Source organism: Botryllus schlosseri, chromosome 1, assembly GCF_051294905.1.
Source record: "Botryllus schlosseri isolate E-star chromosome 1, Bs_hap1, whole genome shotgun sequence".
NCBI lineage: Eukaryota > Metazoa > Chordata > Ascidiacea > Stolidobranchia > Styelidae > Botryllus > Botryllus schlosseri.
The window spans coordinates 26,743,100-26,767,037 of record NC_137236.1 but is presented as its reverse complement, the minus strand read 5'-3'; the positions used below and the strand labels follow the sequence as shown (position 1 = coordinate 26,767,037).

At 40.6% G+C, this 23,938-nt stretch overlaps 2 protein-coding genes across 2 annotated transcripts in view; one reads left to right on the top strand and one right to left on the bottom strand.

Moving 5' to 3' along the window:
- Positions 1-681: 681 nt before the first annotated feature.
- Positions 682-4,348, top strand: LOC145446235 (protein NLRC3-like). Its single transcript, XM_080324484.1, has 2 exons — positions 682-2,736; positions 3,860-4,348. The coding sequence occupies exons 1-2, from the start codon at positions 1,386-1,388 to the stop codon at positions 4,024-4,026; spliced, it is 1,518 nt and encodes a 505-aa protein (XP_080180610.1). The 5' UTR covers positions 682-1,385; the 3' UTR covers positions 4,027-4,348.
- A 10,064-nt stretch (positions 4,349-14,412) lies between these two features.
- Positions 14,413-23,938, bottom strand: part of LOC145446415 (uncharacterized) — a 114,413-nt gene continuing 104,887 nt past the window's right edge. The window contains exon 2 of the mRNA XM_080324706.1: positions 14,413-17,093. Coding sequence (XP_080180832.1) covers positions 14,731-16,932 — 2,202 coding nt within the window. The 5' untranslated portion in view covers positions 16,933-17,093 and the 3' untranslated portion in view covers positions 14,413-14,730. The remainder of the gene's footprint in view (positions 17,094-23,938) is intronic.

Here is a 23,938-nt window from a genome sequence, read left to right as displayed (position 1 = left end):
ACGTGGCGTAGGCTATTCTTGATCAAATCAAGCTTGTTTCAACAGTCATCGGGTACGGGCTCATACCATGTGGCTTGAACCAGATGTACAAATCCCAAATTCGCACTTATTGGGTGTTGTTGTAGTGCTTTATGTGACTACTAAATCAACTGAGAATGTGATGGAGATAACTTCCTACATTGAATTTAGTACTATAGGCTACACCAAGTTATTAATTTTAACATGAAGGTATTCCAAACAAAGCAACTCATATTATATACCATTCCCAAGACGTTGTGGACTACAACACTATATAACAGTGGTTCCCAATGTGGGCGATATCGCCCCCCAGGGGGCGATTTAGCGGCCTAGGGGGGCGAAAATGACGAAGGTGGCCGAAAATGGACAAAGGGGGCGAAAATAGCGAAGAGGGCGATAGGGGGGCGATGACGCGTTAAAACAGCTATATTGGAGTCAATTCGGAGAAATGACCTTTTTTTTAAGTCAACCCAAGGAAATTTGGTTGCAAAAGTGTAAAATTCGACAACGATTGCAGATTGTATACCGATTTTTCGGTTTACAAAATCTGGGGGGCGATGATCAGCGTTGAGCTTGAAAAGGGGGCGATGAGTCGAAAAAGGTTGGAAACCACTGCTATATAGTATCATCATTTATGATATGAAGAAGAAATGTTTGACCATTGAATTTTGCAGCTCTCAAATACCAGTATATCTATGCAATCATTTTGTCTACAAATCCTAAAAGCATATTAATAGCATATTACGACAAGTTCACTAAAACGTAAGCTGTAAGCTCCGATCAACTCGTTTGCAACCAATGTATTTGTAATATAACAATGATGGCTCGGTAAAACGTACAATCATTGAGTAATTGGTTGCTCTCACAGATCACACCAGCGTATCGTTAACAATTTGAACAAGATGAAGCGATTTAGTCGACGTCGATTACTTGATTACTTGTAATTGACTCCTAAATTTTGCTGCACCAGTCAATCCGGATTTCTGAAACTTCGAATCAAGTCTAGTCAAGTCACTTTTGCAAAGTGACTCGTGTCAAGTCAAGTCACACGAAAAAGATGATTCGAGTCATCCCAACACTGCCTGATATACGTGACTCGAATAAGTCACGTAACATGTGTCGATTCTTGCGCAATGACTCGAATACAAGTAGAGTGTAGAGTCGATACATAAATTAACTCAAGTTATGACTCGAGTCTTTACAAACCTGCCGGACCTCATTGCTAGTCGCCTTAGAAAGTTGATGCGCAGTCGAATTGCCATACAAGAAAGGATGGTTCTGGTAACTAGTAATAGTAGATTTGCAATATTACTTTCTTTTCAGATATAAGCTACACAAAACTCATACAAATTTGCAACGAAAATGCTATGGATGTGACGGCCATTGGTATCCTTGATGAATTTAGACATGAAAAGCTTCAGCAACCTGACTTTGAGGTTTACCCACAGATGCGTCAAGTTGACGTTGATGATTATTACAAAGGTCGTTATGACAATAATCAGCTGACACAGGAAGTTGGATTTCTGCGGCAGGAAAGAATGAAAGCGGAAAATATAGGAATCGGTGACGTAGTGGCATCCATATGGCAAAAGAAAGAAATTGACTCACCAAAAACAGTTGGTATAACCGCTATTGTGGCATCTGCAGGATCGGGAAAATCCACACTTACACGCAGAATAGCTCGACAAGCTCTCGGCACATCCCCAATAATTGAGCGTGCTGAAGATCTGTCCCCTTACGGTAAAAAAATGGTACATTATATTGAATTGAAGGACGTCGAAGTGAAGGGCGATATTAAACCATCGAAATTTTTATTTGGAGGGCTCTTCGATAATGAATTTGAAGAGGATCAGGCATTTAAATGGCTGGATAAACATCAATCCGAAGCACTCCTAATATTCGACGGACTTGATCAAGCAAGGTGGGATTTTGAGAAAAATCCACGCAAAATGAAAAAGCACGAAAAAGCAAGCGGCGGGACAATCATGTACAACATTTTATCCCGGAATATCCTACGTCACGTTAATGTCTACATAGCTTCACGTGAATTCAAGGTTTCAGAGTTACCGGCGATGGCGCGACCCGAAACCATTATCACGCTGAATGGCCTTACGTATGAAGACGCGCATAGGCTATTTGCATATTTACTTAAAGAGAATGGTGAGGAGCTCTGGCAGAAGATTGAAACCATATCACCAAGATTGCTCAACCTAATCTCTGTACCCGTTTTTCTGATTCTAACGGCAGTTGTGATGGGAAGGGATCCAGATAAACCCCCTCCAACAACGGTAACAGAGCTATACAACAGGATCATATCAGCTCTTCAAAGCGTCGAAAACATTCGAAATCGGGAACAAATTTTATCGATCGTCAACAAACTGAAGGCATTGTCATTTCATGGCATGAAAAAAGGAAGAGTCGTATTCAGAGAAAGCGACTTGGAAACATTTCAATTGACCGCGGAGGAAGTCCAAGATTTAATGACAAAAGTTCCGGGAAACAATCTACTCAGCCGACATTTGATGCAAGGAGATTTCACATTCTTCTTTTGTCATCAAAGCCTTCAAGAATATCTGGCAGCGATCTTCATAGCAGAAATGAAGATCAGCGAATTTACTCGCTTTGACGAAGAATATCTTCATGGAGAACGATGGTCTGTCGTTCGAAGATTCGTGGCAGGCGTCGTTTTCAAGAAATCAGGAAATGATCTTTACCAAGGTTAGATATCATACATGTTACTGTGTTTTATGATGCCTGATTTCCACTCCTGCAGTGCTAATGGGTACACAAAATCGACTCATGGAGCCTCATAAATTGGTAGAGTCTGAGCAATTCAGTTGGGAGCATAAATTTCCCCATAATAAATGTCGCCTTTTTCGGATTTGTAAATATGGCGGAAGGGCGGCGAAAATTTGTGTCGAGATAGTTAAGGGGGCGATAAGTTGAAAAAAGTTGAGAACCGCTTGAATAGGCAATAAATCCACCCAATATTGTCTTAAATAAACAGACGTTACCTAAATTACACATAGTAGTCTCGAATACTCCGAATAGACTTATCCGGCGGAGTTTCGGTATAATAATCAACTCACAAAACATAGCTGTATTGATGTGTTGATGTAAGCAACTAACAACATGCTGCTAAATGCCAGTTCCACTCCAATATCCTAACATGTAATCATAAGCTTTTGACTATTGCCACGTACAATGTACTTTATTGTGTACGGACCACCGTGATCAGCGAAATTCACTAAAGTTCTGAGAAAACGTGTGAAATTCCTTTTTAGTTGTTCAATTGAAATGTCACAAACAAATATAAAATGCGTGCAGCCGCATTAAATTTAGGATCGATCATGTAGGATTATATAACATGCATATGTATACCAGCCCATTAAAGTGTGGATGTTTATTTGTTCCTCATCTGGAAAACCATACCTGCATTCTTAGGCGTCGACGCGGATATTCTCAAGTCCTATAACTTGGCCTTTAGCTACGTTAGCGACGTGCACCGATTGTTGGTCATACGAAACACGCCAGGACCGCGGTAACGAGGTTCTTATCAATAAAGTCGCCGAATTTCATGTCGCTATAACCAACTTCATGAAATTTTGATATTAGGTCTTTGTCACATCTAAAAATAGCCTAATACTATGGCCTACTTGTTGAAAACCAGTGCTTAAATCTATCAAAGTGAAGGATAAAGCGAGGTGATTGATGTATTATCTGGAAATAACATGTGCTATATATGTTGTTTATGCAACTCATTACTGATACTTATACTGATGTGAGATTTCGTTCGAAATGGCATGATGTTCAGCTATTACTTCGAAATATTTGCTGACAGGTGACAGAGAAGCGGGAAGTAAAGAAACGGGAAGTAATAACTGGTTGAAGAAAATTCATCGAAAGCTTAAAAAGATTTTAAAGTCAAATAACCAAAGTGGTAATGATGGCGGCCTATCCATAATTTTTATTTTATGTATCGTCAACGGGTTGGCTCTATCAACTTAATAACATTAGTGTTTACGTATGTAAGCGTTAATGAACACGCCTCTTCGTACTGACAGATCAATTATAATTCGGCTTGGAGCAAATGACGAGCGGATGTTGATTTTTGAGAATCCGAATCCGATCGACAGTTTTGGTGTCTGCGGAACTATCCGTCCGACTCCGAAGAGCCTCATCCAACTATTCGACTATATCCAAAAATGTCGTCCAATAATCCGAAAAATCCTAATCGAATAATGATATCGCAGAATATCAATTGTACAGCTGAGCTTAGATACAGTTCTGCACTAGAAGATCACGAATTGTATCTATGGAATAAACAAAACCAAAAAGAACAACAATTGGAATTCTAATTATAGGAAGGTCAACGCGAAGAGACAGTGTGTGAACGAAAGTGGGATCTCGGATCAGAAGCAAATGAAAAATGACAGAGATTATTAGTCCATGTATAACAATCACACATTTAACCATATTACCCAATATATATCAAGACGTAATGGCAGGTAGTTTTAGCCATGTAGCAACCAGTGTTGGGATCAAGTCACTACCTTCGAGTCGCGAGTCATTTCGAGTCATTGCACATTTTGACTCGAGTCAAGTCAAGTCATTCGATTTTCAAAAGGTGTCACGAGTCAAGTCAAGTCACTCTATTTTTGCAGGTGACTCGAGTCAAGTCGAGTCAAGTCAAGTCAAGTCATGAGTCAAGTCACATTTCAAGTCAAGTTGCTTTTCCGAAGTATGTATGGGGCATGATTACGTCATTGCAATTTTCCAACTGTCTGAAATACAGTTTGAGTGGTCATTGTTTCCGAACCGATGAACGAATATAGAGTTATATATACACGCAAGAAGGCGCTGTATCCCTCACATATACGTAAAACTGTTCAATTACGTAATTGCTTAGCCACAGTTTATAGTTACCAGCCAAAATGGAGAATACAAAATATGCAATATATTACCCGTTTACAAATAGATATGATACAATTCGAGCTTGCGCCAATGGTTGATGACTAAATAAACTATATATTCGAATATAATTTCAATATAACAATAGGTTTATTGGTTAAGGTAAGAACAGAGAACGGAAACAGACATTTGGCTATTTTATTACTTTACTACCAGAGTTACGACCACGTAAGCTGTAAGCATCGATCACTTCGTTTGCGGTCAATTCATTTGTGAGAGAACAATCCAAGCTCAGTGAAACGCACGATCATTGAATGATTGGTCGCTCTGACGGGTTACATCAGCGTTTCGCGAACAATCCGAACATAAGCAAGATACAGTGATTTTTATCGACACCGATTGCTTGACGACTTGAAATTGACCCGTGAATTTTCCTCCGAGTCACGAGTCAATCCTCATTTCTGATACTCCGAGTCAAGTCAAGTCAAGTCATTTTAGCAAAGTGACTCGAGTCCAGTCACGTCCAGTCCAAGGTGACTCGAGTCTGACTCGAAACAAGTCATGACTCGAGTCATCCCAACACTGGTAGCAACTCGCTGATGCTTATAATACCTTTGGTCATTAATTCTAAGCTTGGATCACGACGCATATGGTCGAATCTAACAAAATGTCAATAATAGCACAATTCTGAAATTACGTCCGTTAATACCATTCCAAATATCCTCTCAATAACAGGTCCGTATCCCCCAATAACAGGTCAGTAGTTGTCTTGCCGACTTGTTTATTGGAAGAGGAGAAAATTATCTTCAACTTTGCTGTATCCTTGGCCTTCCAGACAATGTTCCCTCTAAGCTGCGCACGTGCGCAAATGCGCAGTGCTGAAACGGTCTCTGCGCACAAAAAATCCGAAGTGATGACTTTTTATAGTCGTTGCGCACTGTTCTCCAAGGGACCGCGCAGTGCGCACACACCACCGTAGGTTGCCTTGCCGTGTCAGCAAGGCATCACAAGTTTACTGCAGCCTGGAGGGCATTGAGGTGGAGGTCATTTTGCAGTGTTACAATATCCATATCCAACCGTTCAGCATGCGGACATGACAGATTTCATTTTACCGGACTGCTGCAACGATTACAGAAAGTTAGAAACATGGTACTAAACTGCGTTGAATGTATAGGAAACAAGCTTTGTCAAAAGATGTTGAAGATATTGAAAATATGCTAGTACTTCACGGCTGTCTGCTACACAGCTACCGTATAGTAATTTTCTATTCTGCTGTTACATTCTCCTGGAAGTCGAGCTACCATAACGGACCCCTTCCATTTCAGGAAGACCGTGCCATGGATGGCATTCCGTCATGTTGCATGTATAGTCAGTGCGCCGTATCCTACGGCTTCGATATCTTGTGATTCTATTACATGTTAGTAATTACTAATTGTAATTGACGATATTTGATATCATCATTTTAGGGGTTTATATATTCTCATTTGTAAGTTACATCTGTAAGTTACATGTTAATGCGATATAAACAAGAATCGATAAACCAATCAATCTATATATTGAAATGCCCACTGGTAATAATCTGACGAATATTGGTAAATGCTGCCATTCGATCTATTTTTAGAACAGGCTCGAGGGCTACGTATCTAGTCCTCACGGACACCGCTTTGGTGACCTCTGCTGTAAACGACTCTCGGCGGTAGCACGTTTATCTGGACAAGGCAATTTTGCCTCGACTCAACAGACTCACTACTATAAAATCACATGGATGCCATCATGAAGATAATTAGTTACGATCAAAACCCTCTAAATGTCACTCTCTAGCACCATATAATTGCAAAGAACGGTTGCATACTTTACATTTTGACTTCATATTTATTTTTGAAAGTCCACCGGTCCGCCAGACATTTTTTGAAATTTTACCGGTTCGCGAGGGGGAAAAGGTTGAGAACCACTGGTGTAGACACTAGCGATCGTTCCGCTTCGGCCGTTTGGGAAGGCTGCGTCCAGATGCATTCACTGCCACTTGAGCATAGGGAAAAGTTGTGTTCTAATCAGATGTAGGAAGTTAATTGGTTAGCGCGGTATGATTTCTGTGCGTCATTCTTGATGATGAGATATCAATTTATAAATTAAGATGTCAAATTTTGCTGCCGGTAAGGTTTTTCAGGCAGTGTAACCGGCATGTTATCGTTATCATGCTATATCTACGCCAACATGTCTTTTGTATCATATCAGGCAAGTAATATATCCGACGTTTCTATAATTTTTCAAATGCGACCTGTGCCTGGCACCAAGAATCCTATTCCTACAGTCACACACCTAAGAGAATTGCAAAGTTCAAGGAATTTATTGAATAGCTAGAAGCTGTGGTGCAAGACGCGTATCGGTTACAAGAATTCCACGCCCTTGATCGCTTATGAGAGGAAATGAATGGATTCGATTAACAGAAAGGCCCGTTATCTCTGAATTACTGATGCTTGATGAAGACATTTTGCGAATGCATTCATCGTGGAAAAATATCTATGCCGGAAGTAACTGACGACGAATTTCTTTTATGGAAGTCAGGGTTCATTTTAACACCCTGAATGGAGATCGTTTGGACTACAAAATATGGTCTTAAAAAGCTTGATCAGTCTTAATTTTAGGACAGAATCGTCTTGATAATTCAATATGGTCTTATAAAGCTGAATCAGTCCTAATTTTAAGACCGCATTACCTTGACAATTCAACATGGTCTTAAAAAGTTTGATCCGTCTTAATTTTAAGACCGAATAATCTTGACAATTTAATTTTGTCTTGAAAAGCTGAATCAGTCTCGATTTTAAGACCTCACCTCATCAGAGAGACTAAATTCGCTGAAAATGAGACCAAATCTTCTCAATGTCTTAACTTTAAGACCAAAATTACAAATTATTTTTTGTAGTGTACCATCATGGCTTGAATGCAGAGATTATATTGCATGTTCCCAGCTAGCACGCCCACTTGGTATCCAGGTGGAATTTAGGTGGTTAGGTGGGATGGATAATCGGAATGGGTTAGTGACATGTAACCCACATCGAAACCAAGCGGGATTTCCATCCATAAAGATGCGTGGTTATACCATACCAATCCAGGTAGATTGCAATAAGTCTCTACTAATTGTACCTATCAATTTGAACTCGGGGGAGTTTTACTTGTTGAGTTTTTGATATCAAATCATCTTGAAACATGAGAAATCCACTTATAGAGGAGCTCAGATTTCCCATACATCACCCACACAGGAACCAACCTAATTTTCCATCAATGTTATTTGGTTTATTTCATCGAATAATAAGGGTGGTTCCGTATGTAGCAAAGTTTTCTAGCTATTATGCTATCCCTGTTGGTTGCTCGAACATCGAACATTACCATGCCATGCTTTACTTCGTCAATGTGATTTGAACTATTTAAAATTGACCGTTTGTCACACTGGTGTACTTAAATCTCTGTTGCTAGAGTACTCAATTCCTCACAGCGTGCGTTATAATTTTCTTGCGTAGATCCCATTACCTTTCTCCCTTATCTGTATCTATTATTTTTAACTCAGGATCAATTTTACTCGTAAAATTTCTGTGATCAAATAGTTGGAACTTGTTATTTTCGTCAATGAAGACGGGTCGATTTTTCATACGGCTCTCACATGTGACCGAGTAGTTTTCCAAAATAGATGCTTCTTTTATATTTTCCTACAGCAAGGATTGTTCATCTATATAGTAAAGTCGTATTATAATCGGTTTCCTATTTATTCATTTGCGATGCTGGTCGCTGGGACATTTCCAAATTGAATTCCACCTCCATATGAATTGAATTCGGGTACTGGTGACGATAAGCGCCTAAGAATCGGGCGGCCTCGGTTCGACTCCCCTCGGAGGTTTGTCCGGGCTCCTCTTCTTGCGACATCAGACCCGAGAATGACTTGACGAAAGAATGCACTCACAAGTTATGGAAATCGCTAGCAAGGGCCGTGGCCTCGAAAATGATCAACATAGAGAGTAACTGTGACGGCGGGCACTCTAAGCCGAGGTAGATGTCGGTCTAAAAGACGGCAACTGCGCGTCGGTCGGCATCCTCCTATCTGTTCATTACATTACTTTGTGTCTTATCGCATTGTACATTGTGTGTGTCTTGTTCAGTTGAGAATATAACTCAACGATTACACTTAACCGTTTGGCGCCGGCGTGGGTATTTTTACCCATTGCCGGTACGAGGGAAGCGTACTGTAATAGAACCACTATATGTCCCGTTCTAATCGTGCTAGGTCGCTACTGTTCATTTCTGTGGATAGATATTGCTTGTGCAAGTTCATTGATACCATATTATTTGATATATATTATATCTAAGACGTCGAAATCGGACATCAAATACCGTAGATAAATATGTTGCAAAATACACTGTCTCGGCAACGCGCGTCATTGACCACTCTCACATAACGTACTGTATGTTTTGTTCTGGCCGTCTTAGAGCATAGTTGTTTCTTTCTATGAAAAGCTAGTGTCCATACAAGTTCACACATATCTTCATATCTGATATTAGTTACATATAAGGTGTTCAAAATCTATGTGATAGGCCGCGTGACAAAGATATCCGCCGACCGCATCATTTCGCGGAAACGCGCGTTCCCGATACCCATCATATAACCTGTCGTATATTTGGTTGTATTCGTCATAGCCAGTTGTTGTAGTTGGTTTCTATGAATAGCGCTTGTCAGCTTCTGATTTTCTTGCTAAAACAACTATACTAGTTATGTCTGCATCGCCCAAGGTTGCATTTGAAAATCGGGAAGAGAATTCTCGCAGCCTACCGTACCAGCTTCAAGCAGATGGATGAATACTGGTCACATAACCGGATATATATCGAGTTCTAATAGTGATATACCTTCATAGATTGTGTCTGTGAATAGTTGTTGCCTATACGATTCTAAATAATGGCTACTAGTCAAGTATATTTCGGAATAAATACAATATTACTCAGCGCATATACCTACGCAAAAGTGTGCATCAGGATATACAAAGAGCTGTCGTATAACGATATATATCTTACGTTGTAGTAATGAAAGACATTTACGGATTTTCTCTTTCAATAGAACAAGCCAATCTCCACCTTCAAGGTCAAAATAAACAAAATTAGTTATGCCTATGTCACCCCAAGGCCGCTTCTGAAAATCGTGAAGAGAATCCCTGCAGACGACCACACTAGTGTCAAACGCAGGGACGAATATCCGTATTCCGTAACATAATGTGTTATATCCTGAATTTTATCGGTAGTTGACATTCTTAGATTGTTTCTGTGGAGAGTACATGCCCATAAGATCATATCTACATCAGACTAACAGCTAATAGTGATGTATATATGGCAACAAGACCAATTCTACACGCAGTGTATTCCGCGCAAACGTGTGTATCATGTTTGTATGAAGTGCTACCAACTAACGTCATAAACCTTACGTAGTAGTAAGATATGCGTTTGTGGTTTGTCCTCATGGTTAGGTCTTGACAATCTCCGTTTATCAATACTAAAGTGACCCATTTACGTGCTCTATAAGCTTTGTAAATGCCCTGGAAGGCTACGCTACCTAATAAATACACGCGCGTCACTCGCTCACTCGCCGATGACTCATTCACTCTGCGGCCTGGTGCGTGTTTATTGTGCAAACCGTCAGTACTGTATCTATTGGATAATGGCGATATTAGGGCGTATTATATCGACTGAGCCATCTCCATGATCATGATTTAATCGCCGATATGATTCACAAAAAGCCCATGTCACCGGATATCCATGTTAAGGTTTATAAGAGTGCAGTAAATGTAATACGTTTCTCATCAACGAATTCTCGGCTTGCTCTTGATATAAGCGGCCAGACACAGGGCTCAAAATGAAAGCGAGTGGAGCAATCGGATCCGCGTTGACGTTCTGATTCGAACGCTACCTTGGCTCCCGTGTTCCAATCCCATTAAGGTACAGTTTTTCGTTTTTGAAAAATGAAGCAAAATTTTTCGAAAATTGCAGCCGGTGCCAATCGGTACAGTGAAGACAGCCTCACTCACCCACCGTAAAGGTTATTATATACTCAGATTGCCGTATATATTGGTTTGAGTGAGTGGCGGTAGCAGGTTAATGTACTGTACAGTATACAATGTTAAAGTTAACTAAGGTGTAGGGTTTACCTATCATCGCCTTAGCACATATGTCTACTTCGAATTCTCGGCCCATTTACAATGTCAGTGCTACTGCTGCTGCTACAAGGACCGGGGTCGTGATATTGTCTTCACTACCAGCTTAGTGGGTTACCCACATGGTTCCCCAGAAAATACCTCTATAATATCGGCCCAAAAATGTACGGTTTCCGACTGTTTTCCCCAGCTGGTTACCGCAATTCATCTCACCTTGATACCTTGTGGTACCCAAGTAGTCGTGCTACCTGGGTTATTACCATGGTAATTCCTCTTGGTAAATGGATTTGCAAATATATATTTCAGCATATATGTAGTAAATGCCTTCATTCGCATCACTTGAGAGATGAGAGGGGATCACTAATTGCAGGTCCAGCGGTAGATCTTCTTGATATTTTTCATAGTCATACGAACAAGACTTCCAAGTGATAACCTTCCAACTAGAACCACTTACAGTTACCTGCACTATATTGTGATAGCGTTGGGTCAAGCACCAGTCAGGGTTGATATTGGCTTTATTAAATATATTCAAGAGATATGGCAACGAGTCAGCAAAATTGTTGAGACCAGAGGCATACTCAAAGTTGCAAGTTGTATGAGGAAAATTCAATAGGCATATCTATAAATTGTATGATACAATCATAATAATCAAAGTGCAATACTTTTTTGAACTAATCTGACCAAAATTAATACTCTGTTCTGCACAGTTTGGACAAAAGATATATGCTATATAAATGCGTGAATGCCATTTATGCAGAAACAATTATTCAAGTACAAGTGCTATAGTTCACTCAAGCAGGAAGTATAAATTGTAACTCAAACATCTCCATCTGATTATGCAAGTTATCTTAGGCACATATATTTCACAACAACCAACTGATGGATGACAAAGATGCGTGGTTTTCGGCGTTAATATGCAGAGATCAGTTGACACCGACAGAAGATTGAGGAATTTCTAAAAATGAATGAGATGTAAGCGAGCACCCATACCATCATATTTTTGGCGCTTCGATAGAGGCTCATAACTAGATCGATTTTTTTGACATGTCAAAAAGAGTTGTAGCATCAAGTCAAAAAGTGTCAAAAAAGTTGAAACGTTTTTGCAACCTGCATTTGGTTTGTATCGTAGATTTTGCACTGTCCGTGAACTTATCATTTGACATTTGGAAACTTGTAACATATGCTTACCGTTGTAGACGGCCCACTGTCTGCTTATTGTGAATAACAAACATTCAAAGGAAACATGGTGTTATGCTCAGCGTATCGCAATATCTCAACTGAGACCAGACTGCGTGGGCATTGCATGGTTCTTATATCAAGAAGCGCATGATGAAAATTGTGATGTAGACACCATTGCCAGACTGAAGCAACACGGTTTATTGTTACCTGCAGTGTACTCACAACTTCAGTGTTGTCAGCCAAAAACTACTGCTGTTACTCCATTCTTGGCAAGCTATTTAGTGAGGGGAAAGACACTTTCTACCCGTGAATGCAGGAAAGTATCTTTCGCTGTACTACAAATGTTTTTAAATTATTTCTGACATAATGCGTATTGAATTATTTCTACCACAATGCGTAATGTTAGAATGTAACTTTCGGAATTCTTCATAATGCCAGTCTTCGTTAAAATAAAGTTTTTTCATGTAAAAATTTGTCAGTTTTTGAGGCAAAAAAGTTATGTTTCAGGCCAAACTACTTCATATTGTAAGGACAGACGGTTCCTACCAGAAATGAAGATGAGTATTACAATTCTAACATTATGTGGGAAAACACCTAATTTTCATACGCTAGGTCAAATCTGATCAAAATCAAAATTTTTTGGTCAAAAAGTGTAACAATAATTTTTTAGGTCAAAATCGTCCGTTTTCAAGGTTACAAAATCGCCCTACTCATAACATTTAGTTGCTGGTGGTCAGGAACGAAGTATTTCTACATTTTCATAATAGGATACATTAGTAAACGTTTTGCCTATCTGCACTACTTCTTCAGGTGGCTATGTCTTGGAATACCTCCAGTTCTACCTGGAACCGTTTTCTGTCAAAAGTCCTTTTCACAATGTGGATTTCGAAAAGTATAAATTTGATTCGGGAAAAGTTTGCATCACATTTACAAATTTTCTTGAAAACCACGTGATATAGCCGTATCAAGGTAACTGAATAGATTTTCGAGGAATCTACCTGTACATCATGCCGGTATTGAAATGAACTCAAATATTTTCAGCTGGCACTCTTGCCAAGGGTAATCGTCTGTAGTCGAGTAGATATTTACACAGTTATCTCAATTTCTACTTGAGTAGCAGGGCTGACTACTTTGTCCACCTCTGCATACAGTACTTCAAGTGCTGTGGTAACCGTATTTTGCATATGCTCTATTGATCTCTCTTTCAATTTCACTTCTAGGATGTCAGAATTTTGCGACAAATTTTACCAACATTATCTGTTTAAAGCAGGGGGAGCAACCGTTTTGCTATTCACGGCAGTATTCCGATTACTTATGTAGCCTACGGCCGCATCCCAAGGCATGCCCATAATGGACGCCAAATACCCATGTTTCCCGCCGCCAGCACATAGTACTAATTGAGTTACTGGTCGACGGCCGCAGGTTGGCCACCCCTGATTTGAAGGTACCATCTTGACCGAGGGAACTATGTGACCCCGAACCTCAACGATTCTAAAAAGGTTTTCATAAAGCTTCCGACATACCGTGAGAAAATGTGCATGGCCTCACAAAATCCATCTCCCGAAGAAGCCTCTCGCACAAAAAGACGAAGTTTCTGCTAGGCAAGATATGATTCTGTTGCCCGAATTATTCCACTTCATGTAAGTGATCAATGGGTTGCCGCTGAACTCGGTACTTGGTGAATTCGGCCGTCGGGAAATTTTGTGTTAAAAATGCATTAAAGGCCGTATCAGACGAGGCGATGTCGGCCGATAATTTCTCTACCATCATGTGAGAGATCGTTGCACTTGATTAGTTTCAGAAGGCGTTGACCCGTTGCATTTAAACCTGCTCAGGGATGATTGACATCTGCGAATCGGTTTTTTGTTGTTGTACAGGTGAGGCACACTGTGTACGTACATTAGGGTTGTTCAGAATTGACCGACTTTCAAAAAGTCCAGGTTTTCAGTCCGATTCCCATGCCTTATACCTTAAAAACATATTCTGGCTACTTTTTTTTGTAATTCGTCCCCTGCATCCGTGTGCATGTTGAGCTGGAAGAATATCAGCTGAAAATAGGGGATTCCCCTAAAATCTGAGTGTCACGATTTTCCCTAGCCCAGTTAAAGTAACATATAAAATGGATTTATGCAGCTGTTGCGGTTTGGATTGCTACAAAACCCCACTATATAAGGCATTCCTAGTTCAGGATATCATTTCCATGTCCCACACTGCCTTAGAACTGCTCAAACCTACCTAAAACTGATAATCATTTTGTTGGATCACATATCCTACACCCCTCAAACCTACTCGGCACTGTTCATCAATTTCCTGGATCCCCGTGTGCAAGAATACAACTGTAAATGTAACATCCACTCACAGCCACATAATAAACGTCACAGGAAACGAAAAAATAAGGCAAGAACGAGATCAACTTGGAAAAATATTACATAAATCAGGTGGATGAAATGGTTGCTTTCGAGAAATCTGCATATCTGTTCCGGTGATCTTCCACGGCTTGTAGGAGGCTCGCTCGCTGTTTTTTGTCATCCGTTATGAACGCAGCATAGTCGGTATTCAATTTTACCATACGCTCTGCTGCATCATTAACTACCTCAACACTATTCACAAATTCTTGAGCAGTCACGAAATCCGGATCAGTATGCCATTCCAAAACTGGAATACTCAACCAATCATGTCCCACATGTATAGCATCAAATAGAAACCACGATTCTGGCCCAATCAAATCGACCATACTCATTGACTCAGAGACAGAGTCAGAGATCAGACTGAGAGGTATACCTCTGCGAAATTGTTCAGGGATTGGCATTTTCAGCAATTTAGCAGCCATCGCTTCCTTCACTTTGTCAGGAATCTTTGGATTAGCCGAGAACATGGTAAATACCACCATTTCCTCAGTTAGATACCAATGATGTTTTCGCAATTTCTTGTATGCCACATCAGCAACAGTGAGATCGCATAATGAAAAGTTTTTCATGTCATGAAGGAACTTGAGATCATTCCAAGGTGCGTCACATGCAATACCAGTTTTCAACCAAGCTGGAACATAAAACAAAGCAATGAATGTATTGATTCGTTCCAACTTTTCAAGGAACTCTTCAGAATAGTCCATTTGCTCACTCCACATGAACATTTTTTGACAGTACAGGACTTGACTCATCCATCTAGCGCTATGAGTAGCACCAGGCTTGCGAAAACGATGATCAACATATTTGTCATCCAAAATTGCCAAGGTGCCTGTTGCACATTCTCTGTAGTCATCTCTTATCAAGACTTCTTTCTGCTTTCCATCATAGGGTTTCATCAGTGGAATTATTTCTTGCTTTGCTTCATCAGCTTTCATCGCCAACCAGCTGCCTTCAATAAACTTCAGCGTTTTATAGCTTCTTGATTTATCAATATGTTTCCACTTCTTCTTGAAGGTATTAAAATCCGTGTTTTCTGGGCCTGTGGTTGTCGATCCAAACAAACACTTCCAAACCTCTCGAATGACCAGTTCATAAATATGATGGCGACAGGCATTGTAGAAAACTTTCCTGTTAATCAATTCTTCTAGTAACGGAACCGCACCTTTGTTTTTACCACTGTTTGAGGATGTTGTGTCAAACACAAGAGCTCTAACAGATTTTGTTAAATTCCAAAGTTCCAGCAGTTCAAATGATGCATCAGCCTGTGCTTTTCCTGTAGCACTTTCCAGAGTTTGAATGCCAAGAAGTTTCCCTTTCTTAAATGCGCCGGAATACGCAGACGATGCGAGCACTGCCAAGGCCTCGAATTGATCTCCTAGACGACTCTTGGTGAGCTTTCCATCCCAGTGCAATGCAATGTGCTCTGGTGGATTGGTGGATATTTTTTCAAAGATAGATTCGGAAATTTGCAAACGATTTGCAATGCGCCATCGATAGGTTCCAGATCTTGAAAGATGGAAGTCATTAGGGTTGCCATCGCAAGCTTTAATCAGTGCTGCAGTTATCATGGTAGCGGCATTATCACTGACTTTCAAGCGATCAAAAACCTGGCATAGGTCTTCGTCGCTGAATAGGTTTACAGGCGCTTTTAGAGTCACAAATTTAGCGGAATGACCAGATGTCGACTGTGCAAGTTCAAAATCAGTGCTGTGAGAAGTTTCAGCTACCTGTGAAGATATAGATGAGCTCTCTGTAAATTCACCTTCGCTACTTGATGCTGGTGCAGACTCTCTTGCACTCATGGTCCGTCTCTTTTGTTGCATGATTTTCGCTTTCAACACTTTATCTTTGCCACCGATCGTTGCTAATCTCGGACCCCTTTGATCCTGATAAAATGCTATGTCTTCACGTTTTTTATCGTCAGAAAGAAGTCTACTTGCTTCAATTGTCGCTATCGCGTCAGGGGCTCCTATATCCCATAGCTTACTCAGCTTGGCTTCAAAGTCGCTTTGTTTTTTTGATACATATTTCTGGCCTGCAGTTTTCTTTAGTGACAGCCATTGTTTCCACACTGTTTCCAATCTTTTAGTGGCATTGACTTTTGTGATAGTCTTTATGCCAGCAAGTAACCAAAAACCGATCACTTCATCTACTGCGATCTGGATGTGTGACTTGACTGGTTCATTTTTTAAAAATGAATGCTCTCTCAGGTGTAGCACATATTGCATAACTTGCCTCAGAGTGGGCAACTTCGATCCTGTAATGGCTTCCTCAGATGGCCCAACTAAGAAATGCTGTGCCTGCGATCGTGTTCTTCTAGTTTTCTTCGGTACTGCTGCACTAGATGACGATTTTCTTTTTTTTCAGACATTTCGCACTACAGCTAATCCTAGAAAAACAGATATACATAAACTCAGTCAAGCAACAAAGAATAGTGGAAAACATTTCAGTTCTTTTAGAGTTTTAGGTCGAACACATACTGCATAACTTTCACAGGAGTAGCCAGATTAGATCCAGTTATAGATTATCAAAGATAATTATTCCTAAATTGGAAAAACTCATACCAGTATATTGATATCTTGGGATATAACAAAAAATTAGAGCAACCGACTGGCGGTTTTCCCCAGTCACTGGAATATACATTTGCAAGCTTTGTTTCTATCCCAGTAGAAAGGAAAAGAGTATCAGGTCTATTATATCAAATAGTTGTACACTGCTATAATACTATGTTCACTAATTACGCGCTAAACTCGCTAATAACATGAGTCAAAACGCCGCCTGATAAGTCCTGCACCTCAATCGTAAACACAGTCCATCAACAACAAAGCAGCAAGGCACCTGACTAATCAATGATTCCCGTTTCACAGCCGTGCTCAGCGCTTCATCAACGCTACAACATACGCGTCACGTCAATGAGAACACAGGCCATTCCTGTCGAGTCACTGACAATGGGGGAATCCCCTAATTCGGATTAAATTTTTAGGTGCATGAAAAAACGGCAATATGCACACGGATGCAGGGGATGAATTACAAAAAAAAGTTGCCAGAATTTGTTTTTAAGGTATAAGGCATGGGAAACGGACTGAAAACCTATACTTTTTGAAAGTCGGTCAATTCTGAACAACCCTAACGTACATACAACCGTATTATGATCAGTGATGGGCGGACAGTGATTTCTGAGAATCCGAATCCATCCGACAGCTCAAAGCTCTGAGGAGCAATCCTTCCGAATAAGAACAGTCTCATCCAAATACCCATGCAAATCTGAAAAATCTTGTCCACAATCCAGAAAATCCGAACAGAATAAACATTCCGAAGAATCCCAATTGCGCAGAGGAGCTACATACATTTAGGGCCTAAAGTTGGCCGGTTTATATTTGCTTGGACCTTTGACAGAACAACTTAAGAGTGCCATAAGTCCTATAACAAGGGGTACACTGTCCGTTTTGGCTGTCGAGCTGACGATTTTTTTCTTTCGACTTGAAGTTAAAAGTCACGTCACTTCTGGTCAAAATTATCCAGAAACAAAGTAACAACTAGCCGAAAATATTCGAAACTAATTCTGCAATATGGTTATGATGCCCGTCTAATGTGTTCATGCTACAATGTCTTGTCGAATGAAACCTTCTCGGAACCATGGTAGTATGGTATCTGTAAGGGTAGGTCAAAACAGTTGAAAGTAGCACGAGTTTTGACTGCCGTGATAGCTGCAGAAGAATGTGCGCGTGCTGGTCCTACTCGAAGGTGGTGTGTGCATCCGATTTTGCAACGCCGGCCTATACGGGATACGAGAAGCAGCTCAATAATTTAGTACTACATTACAGTAATTCGTTTCGCAATGTTTCGCCAGAAGGTCCGTCCGCCAAACGGCTTGAGCAAAAGTGACGCTATTCAAGTCTCGACACTGGCTTATATATGGATACGCATGAGCGCATCTCCCACTTCTCTCATCGCCGGCGATGTCGCGGAGTTGATTGACACTGTCAAATAACTTCGGCGGCGATCCGGCCGATAGCAGCGATGATAAAACAAACACTAACGCTCCGCCGACATCGCCTCGTCTGATACAGCCTTAAATATGAATTATGATTCTCAGATAAGGAAGAATCACGTGCCGTGGTAGATCTCGTAGCGGTACCGGTCACCATGATTAGTTACGGAAATGTTTGCCAGTGAACTCGGTACTTTGAGTTTCCTATTGTGACGCAACAATATCATCTGGAATAAGAAGCCGCAGCCAAGCAGCTAGTTGCCTTTGGTCATATGGAAAGAATGACGTATCCTCATCTCGCCTCAGCTTGTGCTCTGTTACTTAATATAACTTACACTGACATCATAACCTTCAACAGCCTGCCCTACTCTAATCAGCTTCACACAAGCAATTGAATCCGGTATACGAGTCCCATTGGCTAAAAGAGAATATCACATCTAATATAAATAAAAACGACAAAAACACATCTAATATAAATAAAAGCGACAAAATCTCATCTAATATAAATAAAAACGACAAAATCACATCTAATATAAACGACAAAATCACAGCTAATATAAATAAAAATCTAATCTAATCAGGTTTGTTCTTCACAAATAGGCCCATTAAATTAATGGCATTAATACCAGCAATTTCTTCTAGTAGGCGACGGGGTGTCTTCCACCCTTTCTTTAATCGATTCCAGAGTTTATATAATTGCCAATCAATCAATCGACACTCTCAGCGGTGTCGTTTCTTTATCTTACCTTCAGAGAGGAGGGCCACCTGTTCGTACGAGAACGACGCTTCCTCATTCAAGAGAAGAATGAGGTTATACATTGGCATGTTGTGCCGTCCTCGCATGTTCAGGCGGGTGTGCCATCCATCGACATCATTGTTCGTGCGGATTGCAGTATCGTAAACGCTCCAATTCTGCGGCTTGAAATTTTTGGATGTGATCCCTGCGGTTGATTCAACAATATCGTCTTCCTGCAAATTACAAATATGGCCAAAACTTGATCACATCCAACTGCATAGCATTGTTTGACTTACGTGGTTGTAAAATGGCACTGATCGAGTTGCATCCAAGGCACGTGCCCCTTCACATGCACATTCAATAAGTTGAGCACCGGCGACGTGCATAATTGGAGATTGAGGTGGTGGCTATAAAATTAAGATGAATAAAACCTAAAAACCAGAAAGCAGGCTTATTCGAATTACTCACAATCAAATCAGGTCGACATTCTGTACATTTGAAGGCCACGCTACAATCTTCCTTAACAATTCTTAAGTAGTCTTCTCGAAACATAATATCTTGTGGGCCACAAGCGATGTGCTGCCACATGCCGCACCCATCGCATTTCAAGGCAGCTTCATCCTCTAAAACTTCATTATTACATGAAACACAGAGATCCATCTTCTTAAACGCCGTACGTCCGTCCCTTGCCAAGTCAAATCAACACTGAGCCGACCACGCATGGTCGATATGTGAACGTCGTGTTAATTCCCGCGCTTGCGCAATCCGTGATCACGTGGTCTAATCACGTCGTGACTGCGTCATCTACGCATGCACCTCCTTACAAGATTGACGAATCACTTGGTTTTGTGGGGATCATGAACTCCGAGGTGGCCCGTTGCTAAGTACCGAATAGTGTCTACAGATTTCTCGTGTAGCAAGCTGAATTGCACTATCACAGTACAGTTTCGCGCTGGTCAAAACGTTAACGTGACGTCAAATACGCGAAAGAACGGAGGGACAGTAAATTGTAGCTGGAAGGGAGTGGCGCGGAACGCGAAAAGATTTCCAGTCTATAATTTTGTTAAACATAATCATGTGCAATGGTAGATAGTAGCAGTAACTGATTATAAGCTCAATCAATAACCAATGACAGGGCTACATGCATTTACTAGTTATTCATCATTCAGGAACATATTCTGGTTAGTGCAAGGTTCGGTATCAGTCAAAATCTAGTATCGAATTATAATTAGAATTGTTGAAGCGTTCTATATGTGAACCTCTGAAATTTAGAGGTTCACGTTCACAAACGAACCTTGATAGGTTATAGATTAGGCTTACCATATTTTGAAAATGCAAAAAGAGGACACTTTTTCAGAAATTAGCAAGATACAAAACCGGAGTACACCGGGTCGACTAAAAAAAAAAAAAGATCTCAAAATACCGTTTTTCTCTCCGCATTGCCAGATGGATGACTAAAAAATAAATAAATAAATAAAAAATGGTCATCTTTTCGCTCAGAGCTAAATTCACCGTTTCACTCCGAAATATCCGCCGGACCGTCACTTCTGTGCTAATTTGCGGCACATCAGACCTAAATTTTCAAAAAATAGGACAAAATCTCAAAATCGAGGACAAAAGGGCGTCCTCCGAGGACACTTTCAAAAAAGTCAAAAAAGAGGACAAATCCTCTTAAAAGAGGACGTATGGTAAGCCTATTATAGATAACTAACCTGCGGATAGATACGCAGCACCCGTCGTCACGCTTGTTTGCCCGAAGGAAATTACTGCTCAGCAATCTGAACGCAACATAATTGCTAATCCCAAAGCTGACGAACCGCGTGCTTAAATTCAATAAAGTTGATCTTATTTGAAAGCTACTGTCGCACTGATTCCGAAAATATACAATAAAATCTAATCAGGGCAATGTAAATCCCTTGAAATACTCTTCAAGGTCTGAAAATCGGCATTGTTCTGAATAATCGCAACCACGCAAGGGCCATTGTCGTGGTCATTGTGCTGAGCCGCTGAGATTATTTAGAACAATGGCAATTTTCAGATTTTGAGGTGTATTTCAAGGGATTTACATTGCCCTGATTGGATTAAAATGCGAATGAAAAATACTCATGTGAACTCGATCCAAAGAGTTCAATCGCTTCATTCTAACCCTGTGTCGCCACAGTAGCATATATCTTCCGATTGTTACGAAAGAGTGCACTGTCAACGATTACCACGATATTGCTTCTTGCGTCACAGTCTCCGATGGAACAGAGAAGCATCAAGTTATTGCTCGATCGCTTCTCCTTCAACTCGAGAAGAACATGAGAGAGAATGTGAACAGCCTCATTCTCATGGAACTTTACACAGCGATCTATGAATCAGACGACGAGGATCTCATGAAAGGCCTTGATGGCATCACTGCATACAACATCTCACTGAGTCGGGATGAAGCTCATATCGTTGGATCGCTTGCAGCAAGGAATCAAAGTCTTCATTATTTGAATTTAGCCAGATGCAGTATCGACGATGAGCTATTGGGCATCATAACAAGGTGTATCAAGGATCGAATTCACGTGAGTCACTTCATTAAATCATAGCTTTCGTAGGAAAACAACAAATAGCGGTTTTCTACATTCATCGAATCGAATTCATACCTGATGTGTTTTTCAATGCGATGCCCTCCGTAGCCAAGTATTCGGTAATGTGTAATCCTCATGCATTCCTCTGGTACAGACCTGGGCAAAGTGTGGCCCGCGGGCCAAATGCGGCCCGCGGAGCTATTCTGTGCGGCCCGCGAAAGGTTTTTTTTGAATTCAAAACATCAAACCTAATTTTTAATGTTGTTGTGTGAACTAAAACCATAGGCTGTATAAACTGAACAGGAACAGGTTTACTTTGAAGCCTGTTCAATAATATGCCACGATTACGCTGGTTACGTACCTGGAAGCATGAGTAATCCACATTCAAAATAAAATCAATGTAGCAATGTATGAGCAGCATTCGGTCCCGTACAAGCCTTCTTGAGGCTCTCATGGACTTAACTTCTACCTGTAGTGGTGATATAAACTTCTATAGATATTTTTCTGTGACGAGCTAATGACCAAACAATTTTACTACCATCGAGATGACAGCTAATAGCCTAGGGTTACCATACGTCCTCTTTTAAGAGGATTTGTCCTCTTTTTGGACTTTTTTGAAAGTGTCCTCGGAGGACGCCCTTTTGTCTCTTTTTTTGAGATTTTGTCCTCTTCTTTGAAAAGTTAGGTCAGATTTAGAGGAAGTTGCGAGTGGTATGCCGCAAATTAGCGCAGAAGTGAAGCTCCGTCGGGTATTTCGGAGGGGAAAGCGGTTATTTTAGCTCAGAGCGAAAAAAGACCTTTTTTTTAGTCATCCAACTGGCAATGTGGAGAGAAAAACGTTATTTTGAGCTCTGAGCGGAAGTGATGAACTTTTTTTTTAGTCAATCGATCACGAAGTGGGAAAAATTTACCGGTTTTTGAGAATTCTTCTCCAGTTTTGCATGTCTGAAATTTCTGTAAAAGTGTCCTCTTTTTACATTTCCAAAATATGGTAAGCCTATAATAGCCGTGAGTTCAATTCTACTCCGCGTATATTCGCAGGCAATGTAAGTCCATTATGGGTGGAAAATAGGTGAATTTACCGGATTTCATCCCTATAGCTGGATGTAAATCAGTTAAGCAGCCCTTTCAAGTATCGAATTTTACCTTGAAAATGAGTTAAATGCACAATTGCACTATGCACATTAGGGCTGCTCAAAAATAACGTTTTTTCGGATTCCAGCAATTCACTGATTATATTGTCAGGTTACCCTGAAAAACGCTGTACACCAAATTAGTTTCGATTCTAACAAGTATAAGCCTCCGCAGATTTGAGTCAAATTTGGTGTGCATCGTTTTTTAGGCAATCTGACGATTTAATCAAGTAGCGAAAAAGATTTGGGAAAAAACAGTTTTTTTTAACAGCTAATGGTTTAACACATGCTAATGGTCGTTATACGTACTTGAGCATTTTCATGCGGCTCCACGCGTACTCTGATATTCGAAATGCGGCTATGACATCAATAAAGGTTGGGAACCACTGGTTTAGAGCATTGAATATTTGTATACTGGAGTCAGGGGTAAACCCGTCATTTTAGTTTGTGCGGAGCAGGTCGCCGAGATTAAGGCTCCTAATTAAAGTCGGTCTTATGACAAAAACACGAAGACAGACACTCGGTCAAGGTAAGGTGAATTTCAGAAGAACTGCAAGCTTCACTAAACATCATGGCTGTTTCACCAAGCTGCACTCTGCTGTGAAGGCATAAGGCGACTATAGACAATAAGCTTTGTACCATCCCAAATACAGTTTACTGCAGGCGTCTCAAACTGGGAGGCGTGAAAGCATCTGAGGAGCACGAAGCCGCAGTGAAATACAAAAATTTCGCGCTTCGCGCGATTCACCCTCAAACTCATGGGTATTACTCTGTGTATTGTCAGACTTTGGCATTTGAGGATTGTCCCAGCAACAG